At 41.8% G+C, this 14,350-nt stretch overlaps 1 protein-coding gene across 1 annotated transcript in view; it reads left to right on the top strand.

Moving 5' to 3' along the window:
- TGFBR3 (transforming growth factor beta receptor 3) overlaps window positions 1–14,350 on the top strand; it is a 126,005-nt gene that overhangs the window by 43,228 nt on the left and 68,427 nt on the right. The window contains exon 3 of the mRNA XM_075424894.1: window positions 8,030–8,214. Within this exon, the coding sequence (XP_075281009.1) occupies window positions 8,030–8,214 (185 nt within the window). The remainder of the gene's footprint in view (window positions 1–8,029; window positions 8,215–14,350) is intronic.

Raw genomic sequence — 14,350 nt, 5'->3', positions numbered from 1 at the left:
CCTGCATGGACAAAAAAAAATGAGATCTGTGCAGGAAACACTTGAGGTTAGATCATCTCTGCTGAACACATGAGATAAACCTCATGCTTTTACCGGTAGCTAGGAGCAGTCAGAAACACAGCCTCCAGAGAGGCATAAAAGAGTATTTTGCATAGAAGGAGAAACCAGCAGCAGGAGTTTGTACCAAATATAACAGCAGCCCAAAAAAGGTGTGGGGCATATCATCTGTAGGTCTGAATGATTCCCCGCGGGCAGGCAGAAGATGCTAGATAGGCTTTACTATGCATATCAGAATTGTCTAGGAAGACTGCAGAAAATAAATGATCAAAATACGTTGCAGATTAAGTGTGATCTAATATATTGAAATGTCTGAATAGTTTGGCCCATACGTGGAGTGGATCTGGGCAGAGTTGATAATAGTGGAATGGGAATTAATTGAGGGTAGAGCATGTAGAGCAAGGGTCTGATTGCACATAGCATTGACAGTAGAAACTGGTGTAAAGGCGAACTGTGTAGGTTAATGCATAGTTCCAGAGAGTAGGTTGTTTTTTTGCTGGGAGAAAGAGGGAAGGAGAAGGGATGGTGTCATGAAGTGGAGCTGCTGAAGATTAGTGGGCTTTGAGCACTGGAATAGGGACTCTCTGCTGTGTTTTTGCATAAGCACATGTTTTTAGTTAGTACAGCTTGTATGTTTTAACTCCTTCTACAACCAAATCTTGTCATTTACACTGACTATTTCTTGAGGATATATTTTTCTTCTTCTAGTTTTGAGTCTTGTAGCTCACTGATTTCAAATAGATATATCTGGAGTCTGACATTTTGGGTGTTTAGTTTGTTTGGTTTTTTCATTTTTTTTTCAAAGTAGCCAAAATCGGTCCATGTCTGTGAATCTTTTCCATTGTAATTTTAAACCTCTCCCCCTTGCCTCTGTGGTAATTCAGACATAAGTAGTTCCACTATGAAAAGTACTCTTTTATTGCTGACAAGAAGCCTGTGCTAGATCTGGTGGTAAAAGAACTCCCTGAAAATTAATGATAGGAAGGGAAACTTACTCAGCCCTGTGCACAACAGCTATGCTGAGTTTGTGTTTTCAGTACAATGACTCGGTCTCCTTTTTTTTGTATACCTTCACTTGATTTTCTGTGCATATTGTTTCCTCGTGGACTTTTTTGCTTCTTCTGTCCACTTCTGCCAAAGCCCTGAAATGCACTCAGGGGCTTTCATGAAGTCTTACTCAGTTTCAGTCCTGCTTTGGCTGCAGTTCACAAGGGGTCTGCTGGTCCTTCTGCTGAAGTAGAATCTGGTCTAAATTCAGCGATACCAGCCAGTGGTTCTGGTGCAGTGATTGAACAGACTCTCAACAGAGTTACTCAACAAATGTCAAAAATGTGAGCTTTCAAGAAGTTTTAAGGCACTTTTCCTGGGGAATTCCTGGTTTATGTAAATAGTTTTATTAAAGGGTATATCTACTGCATTTGGACATAGTCCATAGTTGCACGAGGAAAGGCTTGTAAGACCTAATATGTAGTAGCAACAGTAAAATACGCACATAAGTAAGTGTTGGGACATGTTATAAAAATGCCAAACTTTTTTTTTTTATGGTATCAGGTGAACACATAAGAATGACAGAGGAGACAATATCCAAATTAGAACAAAGTTGGTTTAGTACTATAAGCTTATTTCTTTTTTCTTATTCCCTAGTCCTCTAAAATATCAAAGCTTTTATTGGAATATTGAGCATATTGTATTGTAACTGCTAGTTTTTTGAAACTTAAGGTTAGATTACTGGGTGCACAGTGTAAATAAAAACCAACTGAAAAAAACCACACCCCACAATTTAAAATTTATTTCTTAAATATTGAAGTATCTAGGAATTGTTGTGGGGTTTTTTTTTGTCATGACAAATCTACAACCCTTTGTTACTCCCATGTATTTCTGATGATGTACTAAGGCAGATAAGTGATACTGAAACACGCCAAAGTTTTGCTTGTCATTGAATTTCTTCCTCCTCCTTACCAAAATCGTGGCAGATTAGCAGCAGTGTCATTCTGCATTACGTGTGCTGTGTTTCGTCAGAGTTGGAACTGCTGCCATGAGCTGTACAGAACAAGAAAACTATAGTGCTGTTGTCCCCTCCCCAGCCAAACAGCCTGGAAGACACAAAAATAAATCAGCAGTAGATTTATACAAATATAAAATGCTTTGAACAGCAATCTACTATAGTATTCCTACTGGCCAGTATGAAGATCCAATGTACAAACCTTCCTTTCAATATCTTTCTTCTTTTGCCAGCATCTTTTCTAGGGTGGTCACACTTATTCGGAGAGGAACATCGCATCTTCCGGGACAAGGCTTGGACAGTCCAGCTCCTTGTTGTTGGTGCTAGTGGTAGAAATGCTTCTGCTTTTCCGCGAGGAGAAACGCTGCAGCTTCTTTTATCCCACTGCCACTCGTCACAAAGCAGCTGTGATATTTCCTACCATCTCATGTTGTCTTTTCCATCTCTCAGGACTTAAGCCTGCTTGCCGGAGTTGACTGATCTTGAGTAGGGATGTCCGACTCAAGTACTTGCTTAGGAGTATGAAGCTGCTTTTTCATAGTCATCTGTAGTAAAACTACTCTGTGTATTAATGGTGGAGGTTGTCCGTTATCCTGTACGCTATTGGAGTCACCAGGAATTTGACTTCCCAGGTTGTCTTCTGCGAAGGGGTGCACAGGAAGGAATTTAGTAGTTGTTGCTACAGAGCCAGCCATACTAAATAAGTAGTAATGACTTGTATTTTCTTAGAGCGACAGGCATCACTTTTTTCTGTAGATTCTTATTTGCCTCAATTCTTGAGTAAAATTTTTTGGTATAAAAACCTCAGTGAGGTATAGTGGTCTCAGTGGGAGACCCTTTATGAGAAGAAGGTTGTGTAGGTGGTAACAATTACTCCACATGGAACAGTGGCCCTTCACCCATGCACTTGTATCTTTAGAAATGAGTAGTGAAGATTATGGGAAGAATTTATTACTAAGTCTGCCCAAGTACTCTGCAGTGAATCTTAAGCTTTTCAGTTCAAGGGAAAATGGCTTTCCCTCCTCTTTTTACAAAACCCTGTTGTCATTCAAAAGTAGGTTTGAGGATCCTGTCTCTCTTCTTGTTCCAGTCGTCATTGTCACTAGCTGATGTAAAAAAATACCCTTAAATCAACCTTCTCCAAAAGAACTTTTGTGAATGTTTGTCATTTGGGCATACTGAAGTCTCTACTTGGGTAGTTAGCCTCCTTTAAGACTTTCTTTTCAGCGTGTATAGTGATGAATTCTAGCAGAAATTTGTATTACTTTGTACCTGACAGCACCGAGATCCCAGTGTTCCTCAGGTCTGGATTTTGGTTTTTTCATCTTTATGTGTAATGACTAGATTTGTCATTCCCTCATTCGAAAATCCGTTAGAATAAATCTGTCCTAAGGAGTGTTATATCCCATTGGTGTGGCTTGTATCTCCTGGCATGACATATGGGAACCATGCTTGTGTGCTGTGGAGCCCCAGCACAGATTCATGCAATTTGCAGGAGCTGGTCACACTTTTCAGCTGACAACACTGTAGAAATCTCCATGGAAATAAAACAGAAAGTATATTAGCCTTTACTATTTGAATAAAATTCATCATGGTTATGAGTTGATCTTGGGTTGTTGTATTATCCCCTTTAGTGTCTTACTCCCATTTCTGTGACTTTTTTACAGCAGAACACATGTTACTCATTAGTAGCATGGATGATATGGGAAACAAGAATGTTGAAATTGTATTGAATATGTTCCAGATGTTAGTATCAAACAAGGTTGGGTCTCCATTAAGATTTCCTTTAAAACATTCTTATTTATTGGAAGTAGAAAATAATACTAAACAATACTCTAGAATTCTAAATTCGCTAAACATTTGCCATCGTAAAAGGTATAAATAATAAGCGGTTCTTATAAAACTGCCTAACCTGCCTTCGATCGTCAAAAGGCTTTGCAGGCATTAAGCACCTAAAATTTGATTGTGGTAAGAGCCAGGATTTGCTAACAAGGTTAAATGGATACATGGTCCAAAGTTAAACAAAAACCCAGCGATGGCTGTGCATGATGCTTACCTTCTCAGCACAGAAGGGACTAAAGGCTTGTAGTTGCACTAGGATGTATGAACTGTAAGATACTTTTGACTCTTTCAGTGCCACTTTTATGGGGATGAGATGCAAGAGAGTATCTGTACATGTTTGGAGCTGATGAGGCAATCTTGATGTGTTAATTGGGTAAACTGGCCCTTAAGCAGTGATGACAGTGAATTTTGGCAGGATGTCAGTGTCACTGATGCAGGACCGAGGCGTGGGGCTGGAGCGGGAAGCTGGCAGATCCCGATCCTGGCGTTTGTGCAGGACAGCACAGTGGAACAGTAAAGCCTGGGCAGGATGAGGCTGTGGTTTCATGTTGGCTTTCAAATACAAACAGGCGGTGCAGAGGTGATAAACAGTCAGATTAGCAGTGTCATAGAAAGTGCTTTCTGTTTGTTTTTTACAGAGTGGTAAATATACACTTTGTAGGATTTAAACTACCTAGGGGAAGTAACTAGCTTTCTAGTTAGAGGAAGGTGGCAGGGGGGAAGGAAGGTAAACAGGAAGGGTCTGTGAGGGAGCCAAGAAGAGTGAGGGCCACTAATTTGGAAAGCGGAGAGCTCTTGCTGCTCCCACGGAGTGGCATCTGCCTGTCTTTGGGACGGATCTGCAGGTGCAGTAGGTCCTGCCGGAAAGAAATGTTGTGAATGAATGTTTAGCGAATAGCTCAGGCAGTGCATACGGTATAAGAATAGACTAAAATATAGCAGAAAGAGAGGAGGTGGCGGAAAGAACTGTCTCGTGCCATGTACAGGCTGAGCATCAATGGACTTTATGATCTAGGAAGAAGTTTTCCTTTCGCTTGGCACTAGCTCCAGGCATGCAAGCGTACGCTGGGCATGGCACTAGACACAGTTTAGTCGTTGGGGAAATAGGCAAATTTCAGTGCATGAAGATTGCTGTTTGGTACTGCCAGCACATTTAAGAGAAATAACATTCATGAGTCTTGAGTTCTTAGGAAGGGTAGTATGGGCATGGCACTTAGCCACACAGGCCCCTGTGCGAAACTCGGCACAAATGCAACATCTTGAGTAACCCTCTGTTACCCACCCCACTGCCGTTCCTTGTACTTGGGCAGTCTTACAGCATACGTGGTCTGACTGCGGTGGAGCCAGCCTCCAGCAGATACGCTGAGCTTCGGTTCGACGTTCAGGGGCCGTATCTCACTCGCTCATGAGGCAGGTCAGACAGCAACTCTGCCAGCTGCAGTAACTCCCCCAAAACCTTGATTTCTTACACCAAGCAGCTCGGAGCAACTTGGCACACCCCTTCCCTCAAAGCAGAGCTGATGGAAGCGGCGTGCCTCAGGCTGGGGCCATGCCCAGATGCCAGGCAGCCGTGCTGGTGCGAGGCCGGGGCCAGCGTGCCCTGCCGGGGGGTACGGCCCCACGGGCGCAGCCGGCAGGGCAATGGGGCATCTGCGGGAGGCCGGGACGGGGCGCAGACAGGGCGGGTGTGCCACCGGCTGCCCCTCGCTGTGCATGTGGGCCCAGCTGCGCACGGCGAGCCAGGACGTCAGCTCCTGCGCCCTGCCAGGAGTGTTTCGTCTGGCGTGTGGAGCAGGACAGAGCACCTCGGACAAAGGGCTTTCTTAACACGCACCCGAGGTGCCGGCAAGGGAGGCAGTTACGGACAGCCTGAACATACCAGTCACCATCATCTTCGTGTAGACAAGTCCTTGTAGGAAGCGAGGGAAAAATCCAGATGTTGTCTTCTCTAATGTGGCAAATTTGTACAGAATAAAGACCAGATGAAGGCTGGAGGGGAGGACTGGTAGATGTACTGCATGGAAATAGGTGTTCACAAGGGAATCCATCTGCTGAGAGGGAGGTTTAGCTCTTTCTCCTGAACCTTTGCTAACGAAAGCGCACGTTTTTGTCAGCAACGATATTCCTGTCTTGTTCAGAGTCTTGCACCTTGTTCTTTGTGTGCGTGTTGTAATAGAAGCATCTCCATTCTGATCTGCAAGAAACAATTCAGTGAACAAGCGCTCCTTGGCTCTCAGTTTGTTTCCCCAGCCCAAGAAATGCTTGTTGAGTTCAGAAATGCTTTTTGTGCGGGTTGTATAACCCGGTCTGATGCAGGACTTACACATCAGTGACTGGGCTGATTGATTAGTAGGTTCTCTGATCTGCACTTGTACATCAGGAGAATGAGGCCTCTCTGCTGTTTGTGTGATTGTTACAAATTCTAAACATTTCTTCAACCGTTACAAAGGGCAAACTTGTCATAGACTTTTTTTTTAACTGCTTGGACTTGGTTCCATTTCGTATGCATATTCTTGAAAAGGAATCAAAAAAAACAACCTCAAATCCTCCAAGCTGGCGGTGAGTGCCACTACCAAGCTCCTCATGTAGCAAGCAGAAAGTTTGTTTATCCTCTGTACCCCAAGCTCAGGCATGTGTAATTTATGCCTTGAGCATTGCCTTTAACAAATATTCCTGTTCTGTGGGAGCTGGCAGGATAGGTACTACGCACTGGTGGGTTTCAGCAGCGGCCCCTTTGGCAGGGCAAGGCACACGTGGCCCGAGGCACTGCGGGAATCTCCCTGTGCTCAGGGGCTTTGCTATTTTCCAGATAAAGTCTGTTTTAAAAGGGACTCTCTGACTTCCAAATGGCCGGCTGCTAACTGTATCTTGAGTGAGCTGTCTTTTTAACCAGTGCAGTGCAGGTCAGTGCTAATATAATTAAACATACATGTACGCCCAAGTCAAAAGATCTCTAGTGCTACAGACTTCACAAAACCATACAGCTCTGTCACTTGGTCAGTTGAGGATTTCCTTTCATTTCGAACTTTTTTTCAAAAGAAGCGTTTTACTTTAATTGCAGATGTAGACTATCTGCAAAAAAAAAGAAAAAAAGATGCTTCTAGTTATACTTCTCTTTTGTGCCTTGCAGCCTCCGAACTGACTGGTTCATCTGAGTCTTATTCTTATCTGAGTGACTTTGGTGCAAATTAGGGGTTAAGTCAATTGACGTTTTCCTGTGACCTTCCGAATCAAAAACATACTGTATCTGTTACTGTCGGGGTGGGTTGGAGCTGTTTTGGAAAAGCAGGGCTCCCTTTAATAAATATTTGTCTTTCTTTAGTTTCCTGAGATATAGTTTAAATGTAAACTGCTCTGTATGTTTCAGTTTTTGTGCTATCTTGCTACATCACCTCACACTGTCTCTCTTTCTATATAAGAGTGTGGCACTACATCATGCTGTGGTGATTATTTGAAAGGGCGTACACTCTGTTTTGGACTAGATATCTGTTATCAGTATAGATAATTGCTGTCAGACACAAAATAGACTCAGTAAACAAACATTTCATTTTATCATGTGACAGATGCCTGCTGTTTTGTACGATGTATTTGAACAACGTTCACTATAAATCAGCACTGCTTCAAAAGGAACAAATCCAACTCGCCCAAATCCTGCCTGATGTAATTACTTTATACTAGAGATTAACTTTTCATTGTTATATCTACATGATTGCATTTTTCAATGTTTGGAGATAACAATGTTTGACATAAACAAATAATTCACATCTAAGATGAACTGATTCCTCCTACCAGTATCACTGCTTTGTTTTTTTCTCCTTTGGCTTTTTTTTTGGCTTTTTTTCTCTTTTGTGCTTGGTTTCTTCCCTGTAAAGACAAGACTACCTTCAGTTTTGGGATTCATACTTTAAATTTAGCCTTTCAGAAAGAAATGGACCAACGAGTTAGCATATTCAGGAGAACTTAAAAGGACAATGGAAATAAACGTCTACATTTTGTGGATAATGAACATGAAGCCTCTGGTTGTGTTTCCGTGGGTTTTGTGACCAAGAGGATGGTCATTATTTGACAGGTATGATCTGTGTGTTGCTTTTTTCTCAAAATGATGTGCATCTGTGTCATCTTCTGCAGGTCCTGTGCCTAGGAGTGAATGTGTCTTATCGCCTGTCAACAATTCGCACCCAGTCCATGCGTTACTGGAGAGTTTTACAGTCTTATCTGGCTGTGCAAGCCGAGGCACCACAGGCCTGCCGCAAGAAGTGCATGTCCTCAATCTCAGAAATCCTGAAGAGGCTCTTGGCCATCATGAGAGAGAGGTAAAGGCGAAGTCACTTTTGTCCAGATCCTGGGCTACTCGTGCATCTGCAAATGGGATTGTTCTACATTAATTTGCTGAGTAAAGTTATTTCTGAATTGTGACCAGAGAGACTACAAAGATTTGCATGGATACTGCCCACCTATGCTTTGCGTGTCATATGAGTAAACCGATATCATACCCAGCCTCTCTGTCCATCACCTTTCACAACCATGAAGTATACTTTAGAAAGGCAGTGGGGTGGGCAAAGGAAATAAGAAACAGATTTAGATCTACAAGAGGCCTGTACAGAATTGCCTGTCTTCAAAGGCAGATCGTTTACCTAAATGTGTTGTAAATTAAAGTGAATACCTTTGGATCCCTGCCCTGACCGCTATAAACAAATATTTAAGTTCAGATTCTTTTACCCCTATAATACATCCTTAATGCTTCACTGAGGGGGGAGTGCCGTACAGAAAGCAAGTGTTGCTGACTATGGTAGTGCTTAAATACAGTCCAATTACTTATTTATGTACGTTGCACTCGGAGGGACTGGCAAGAACTTCAGCTGCTCTGGAAGCAACAGCAGAAAAAAAATTTTTGATGTTAAGTTGTGCCGTACTGTTTACTCTCAAAACACATCAAAACAGAGTGAAGTGAAAAGAAAACATTGTATTATGCCATGACAGCTGAGCTTCTTAGTTCATGTTGTTACAGTATGACACACACAAATCCTTAGCACTTCGTCCTGTGAGAGCAATGTGCGTGTATGCAATTAGCAGAATTTGTACTGAGAGAACAAAGATGATGATCTAGCAGAGAAGCTTAGAAAAAGAAAGTCTGAAAAGAACTGAAAGGCTGAAAGAACTTCAAAGTGGAGTCATTCATAGTGATTTAAATAAAGGCAGATACTCTTGCCCATAATCAAAGTCTTTCCACTGACTTCAATAGCAGCCTTGTTGGATCTGTGGTGTGTTCAGCTCGATGTGTATTGTATTCATCTATCAGATTTCAGCTGTTGTGTTCATTTTCAGTTTATGCACTGTCTGAAATATCTAGTGCATGATGAAAAAGTTATTTACTGTTTTTTCAGTAGACATCTCATTGGCTGCTCTTAATCAAAAATGTCATCATCTTCAGTTCAACTGTCAAAAAATTAATAGAAAAATTATACTTCTTTTTTTTGTGAGGCTGGGAATGAGGAACAGATTTTTATATTTGTTTTCGTTTGTTGTTTTTGGATTTTTTTAAAGCCTTTCTTAGTTTGCCAGGCACTGGGTTATCCTCCTGATGTGAATGCTGAAAAAAGTGTAAGTACAATTAGTTCTCTGGGCGTGAAAACCAAATTGTAGTTGGAATCTCTATATTTTTTTTTTTCTTTTTGATAACATAGTTTCTTGTGAAAACTAAACAGCCTAGCCTGATTCTGCTGTGTATTTGTCAGTGCCTCTCTCATCATCCAGGAACCTTTAAATCCATTGGCAAATCATAGATAAATTTGGTATGAGCAGTAGATCTCATAAGGTAATCACAAAATTTGTTGAAAATGGGCAGAAGAATGCCCTCGCGATGGGGGCATGGTATGGCAGGAACTTGTAACTTCGTAATTCCTAAAGAGTGCCTGGGGATGGGATGAAGCAGGCTACAGCTGGAGCCAGTACCTCCCAAGAGACCAGAGAGAATCAACTGCAAAGCACACATTTGCTTAAAACCAAATTTCCCTCTGGTTCGATGTTCCTAGCACTACTTGCATAACTGAGGTTTCTGCAGGTGTGTGCACACGCATGGGCTAGTCACGCATGCACAAGGTTGCAGGCTGTGCCACTACTGTCTAACCATCTTGACAGAACAAGAAAAGATTTAAGTATTTGCCCTTGAATAAAAATAGTTGCTATCTAGAAGAAAGAGGCTGCTTGTGCCTCCCCTAACGTGCTCACAGTAAGAAAGCAGTTTGCCCCAAGCTGTCTTTTCTGTGTACTTCTGTGGTATACCAAAGTGTAGGGCGCAGAATATATTGCACAATTTGCAGCCTTCAGCCTCCTTCTCCCATCTCGCAGCCAGTTTCCAGTCACAGCCCTTGGAGATGACTGCTCTAAAAACGTGCAGGAAGCTGGAGCAAGGCTTGCTGGCGACAATGTCGAGCAAAAGAGTGTAAACAACTTGGAAAGATTAGATTTTACTTATAGGATCAGACTGGGGAAAACAAAGCAGAGCAAATGTTATCTTTTCCATTATTGTAAAAACCAATTCCAAGTGGCCTTTTGTCTTAAAGTAGAATGTACCCATCACCTCAAGTTACGCTAGTTTGATTTACCAGCTGAGGTATTTCCTGTTGCCTGCAAATGCTGATAGCAAAGGTGGAGATTTGTTTGTCATACCATATTTCCAGTATACTCCAGAATAAAAACAGTATTTTTGTTTGACAGTACATTAGTTAGATTGGGCAGCATCGAAAGCACACTGCAAATAAATCATGCATTCATTCAGAGGTTGGCTAAAGTTCTGGTAACATGGAATGCAAGATCTGAAAATCTTTGAGTGAAAACTTGCTTTGGGGGAGGAGGTCGGGTTTTGTTTTGTTTTTAACCTGTCCTGTGCTAGATGCTGTTAAATTACACATTCCTTACTTGCTGGGAGGAGTGTAAACTTCTCCTAGCAAATTCCTTGGAGGGCTTATGCATTAAACATACTTGTGCAGTCATCCTGGTTCTCATAAATATGCAATGTACATGTATGCATTAATTTAGCTCGCTTTGACACTTGTGTAGAATATACAGACAACAAGTGTTCACAAATTTAAACGCAGTAGGGGTGGCTGATGCAGGGGGAGGACATGGCAGGGGCATGTGTTCCACCTGAAACACATGGAGGCTTTTCTGTAAAGATCAGCAAGGTTTGGGTGCCTTTCTTCTTCCCTGTAAAGTGGGGAAAAAATAATAATGGGTGGACTGGAAATATATGGGATTATGTGTTCTGAACAAACTTTGCGAAACTAAATCAGTAATTTAGCACTTTAAGGCTGAAATCTGGTAAATACAAGGTTGTATGGTGAAATGCTGTTATAATGCTATCTGTGATCTTCAAGGAATTTGTATTTTACTCTGTTAATCCCTGTTGGGGTGACATCTCATTTGCTGAGACTGGAAAGACAATTTCTTCAAGTAAGAACCCCAAAAGTTCGAATCTTTTTCAAGTATTTCTTAGAATTGTTTTTAATCACAATTGATATTGGCCATGCTTTATCATAGGAAATAGAATACGGGTGCATGTAATAGCCACAAGTGTTTATATTGAACTTGGCATGAAAAATGCAAGCCTTTTTTGTTTGTTTTATTTGATGAAATATTCCTGGGGAAGTGAGTGCATGTGTGCATTTCTGTACTGATCTGAGTCTCAGCTGAAAGCCAGGAACTACTGAACTCTTGCAATAACTTTCTCTCCAGTTTTCAGTATCTTCACTGCTTCAGTTTCCCGGTTTTTAGCGAGGAGAGTGTTGCCTTTTCATGGAGCTGCGTGTTCTGTTACAAGAAATTGTTAGTTGCAGAGGCACTTGGAAACTCTAGAGATTTTCACCAGAATAATGGGTATAGAAAAATGTAAAAATTATTTTAAAATGAAAGTCACTCCTTAGAATAGGTATATTATCAAGTCTTAAATTAATGGAAGATTCTTTTACTATACCTGTCAGTTGAATTTCCCCGAGCTGCTTCAGGCACACAGCCACAATTGAAATAGCCAAAGGGGGAGCAGGGGCATGTAAAATTAATCTCGTGTGAATACTTAAGACTGAGTACATGTGGATACAGGGAATCAGAGTTCCTGGCAATGGATACACTATTGTTTTCGTTGACATCCTCATCCTCAATAGCTTTAAGATGTTATGCCTGATACAGATGTTTAACATATGTTACATGAAATGAAGACAGGAAAATCAAGAACTCATCTTTATTTTTATAATTTTGAGTAACATCAGTGAGGCTGTAATAATTCGACAGACTTTTTCCCCACTGTTTAATCAGTGTTACTTGGCAACAATTTCATAATTAAAAAATATTTTCCTTTGAGAGCAAACCTGATATTAAAATGCCTGTTAGTTCCTGTGGAGCAGGCTAATTAAAATAGCCATGTACTTACTAGTGATGTATTTCATGTTCCTGAGCTGACCCACTTAAAAATCATAAAATGGTGGGCAAAGTTATTTAAGTCCAGTATTTAAGTACTTTCTAAAGAGACCTGCTGAGCTGTAAAAATGGGACAGGAAAAGACTCTGAAACAGTCACCTGATAATGTGTTTCTACATCCTGATCTTTGCAGTGCATCCTGAATTCAGGGTAATTCTGCTGTGTCACGTGTTTTTGTATTTTAGGTCTGTGAAGATCTGGACAATGAGGGTGATGGAAACCTGGTTCATTTTGCCTATTTTTCTGCATATTTACTGCATTTCCCAATGTGTTCATTTTAACTGTTTTCAGAAGTTTACATCACAACAGCCTTACCCAAGGCTATGTCAGGGAAGAATATTTTGTTTCATGCTAAGGCATCCAGAGGTCTGCAGACAGCCTTGAGATTCAGCTGCGATAAAGGGGCCACTTTCTGAGCACAGTTTAAACATGCTGATCTGCTGCACCACAGCCATGGTCAGAGGGGTCTGGAGGTCTTGTGCCGACAGCAGGCAGGAAGGGAATTCAAGCTTTGTTATTTGGCGGCTGGAGTTAGTGAGATTTTTGTTACCTAGTCATTTGATTCCATTTTGTTTATTTCTTCCTTTAAAAGTGCATTTGTTAAAACAAGTTTCCATTTAGTACCAATCAAATGTCCACCTAGGCTGTTTTCTGAGACTTCTGGATCTCACATACAGTAAAAATAAGGTCAGCTTATTTTTCTGCTGTGGCTTTTTAGTGCTGAGCTCTTGGTGTCAGCTTGACCAGCTGCTCTAAAACTGACAAGACAGGCTAATTTGATTCAAAATTTTGAAGCACTCTGCCACTTAAGCAATAATCCACATTAAAATAATTGGATTATTATCCCATGCAGTCCTAAACTTTTACTAAAATAAGACACTCAAGAGTAAAGAGTTTGTTATTTCCATGAGATTAAAATTTTGAAGAAGACTACAGATTCACTAACGTTAATGGATCTGTGCACAGCCAGGTCACTTGGCTGTACAAGTTTGATGTTTCTGGTGAACTGACCAGAATATGTGGTGCAGAATTAGGCTGGGAAATTAAGGACATGTTGGCTGGCTTGCCAGGCTGCATTGCATCTGCGTTCTGCTCATGTACTGTGGCACGGTGGGAAGCCTGCACTGCTGTACGTGAGTGTGTTTGGTACTTCTGGTTGCTGCTTTAGAAGAAGCTTTCAAAGATAAACCAAAGCACTGTGCCTCTGCCAGGGTACAGACTGGATCTGAACATTGCAAGGGTATTTTGCTGTTCTTGCCTCTCCACTTTCTGAGCGCCTTTGCTTGTCAGCAGTAATGGATATCCAACTATGGCGGCAGACAAGTGGCAGTGCAGGTATATGCAGGGTTTTTGAACCAGGGGTGGCATGAACTACCTCTCGTGAGATGTCTTGAGAGGGGTGGTGCAGGTGGCTGTGTTGCTGCTCAGTCTGGGGATGAAGGAGAGGAGATAGAAGTACTGGAGATGCTTAGTCTCTATGCGGGTGGAGAAGTCTGAGGTGAGACATCGCATGAGAGGACTGGTAACTTGGCAGCAAAGGGTCTCGTTCCAAATGTGGGAAGGTAAACCCTAAAAAGAAGACGACAGTGTGAGAGAGGTTTGGTGAAAGTCTGGGCTGATCTTATCCAGCTTCATGAGTCAACAAACAAGAGAGTGTCTTTCAGGAATGATTGTCATTTGGAGTCTGGCACCCTAAGTCATGTAGCCAGCCACTTCAGTGTTGGGAGTTAACAGGCTCCAGAGGAGTTTGGGAAGCAACTTTTGCCATTTAGGAAGTTCTTGCCCCATCTTCCTGTGCTTGACATCGCAGTTTTGTTGTGACAGGTATGCTGTGCTTTGCTCACACCGGCTTCCCCAGCTGTCAGGGTTTCACTGGGGCTGTAGATCTTTCCTGGTCCTACATTACCAAGAAGCAGTATTTACATTTGAACTGCATGTCTTTGTGGGCCACTGTGGACATCTTAAGATACCATCTCT

Source organism: Opisthocomus hoazin, chromosome 6 (assembly GCF_030867145.1).
Source record: "Opisthocomus hoazin isolate bOpiHoa1 chromosome 6, bOpiHoa1.hap1, whole genome shotgun sequence".
Classification (NCBI taxonomy): Eukaryota; Metazoa; Chordata; class Aves; order Opisthocomiformes; family Opisthocomidae; genus Opisthocomus; species Opisthocomus hoazin.
The sequence above is the reverse complement of the archived record's forward strand: the minus strand, read 5'-3'. Positions and strand labels throughout refer to the sequence as shown.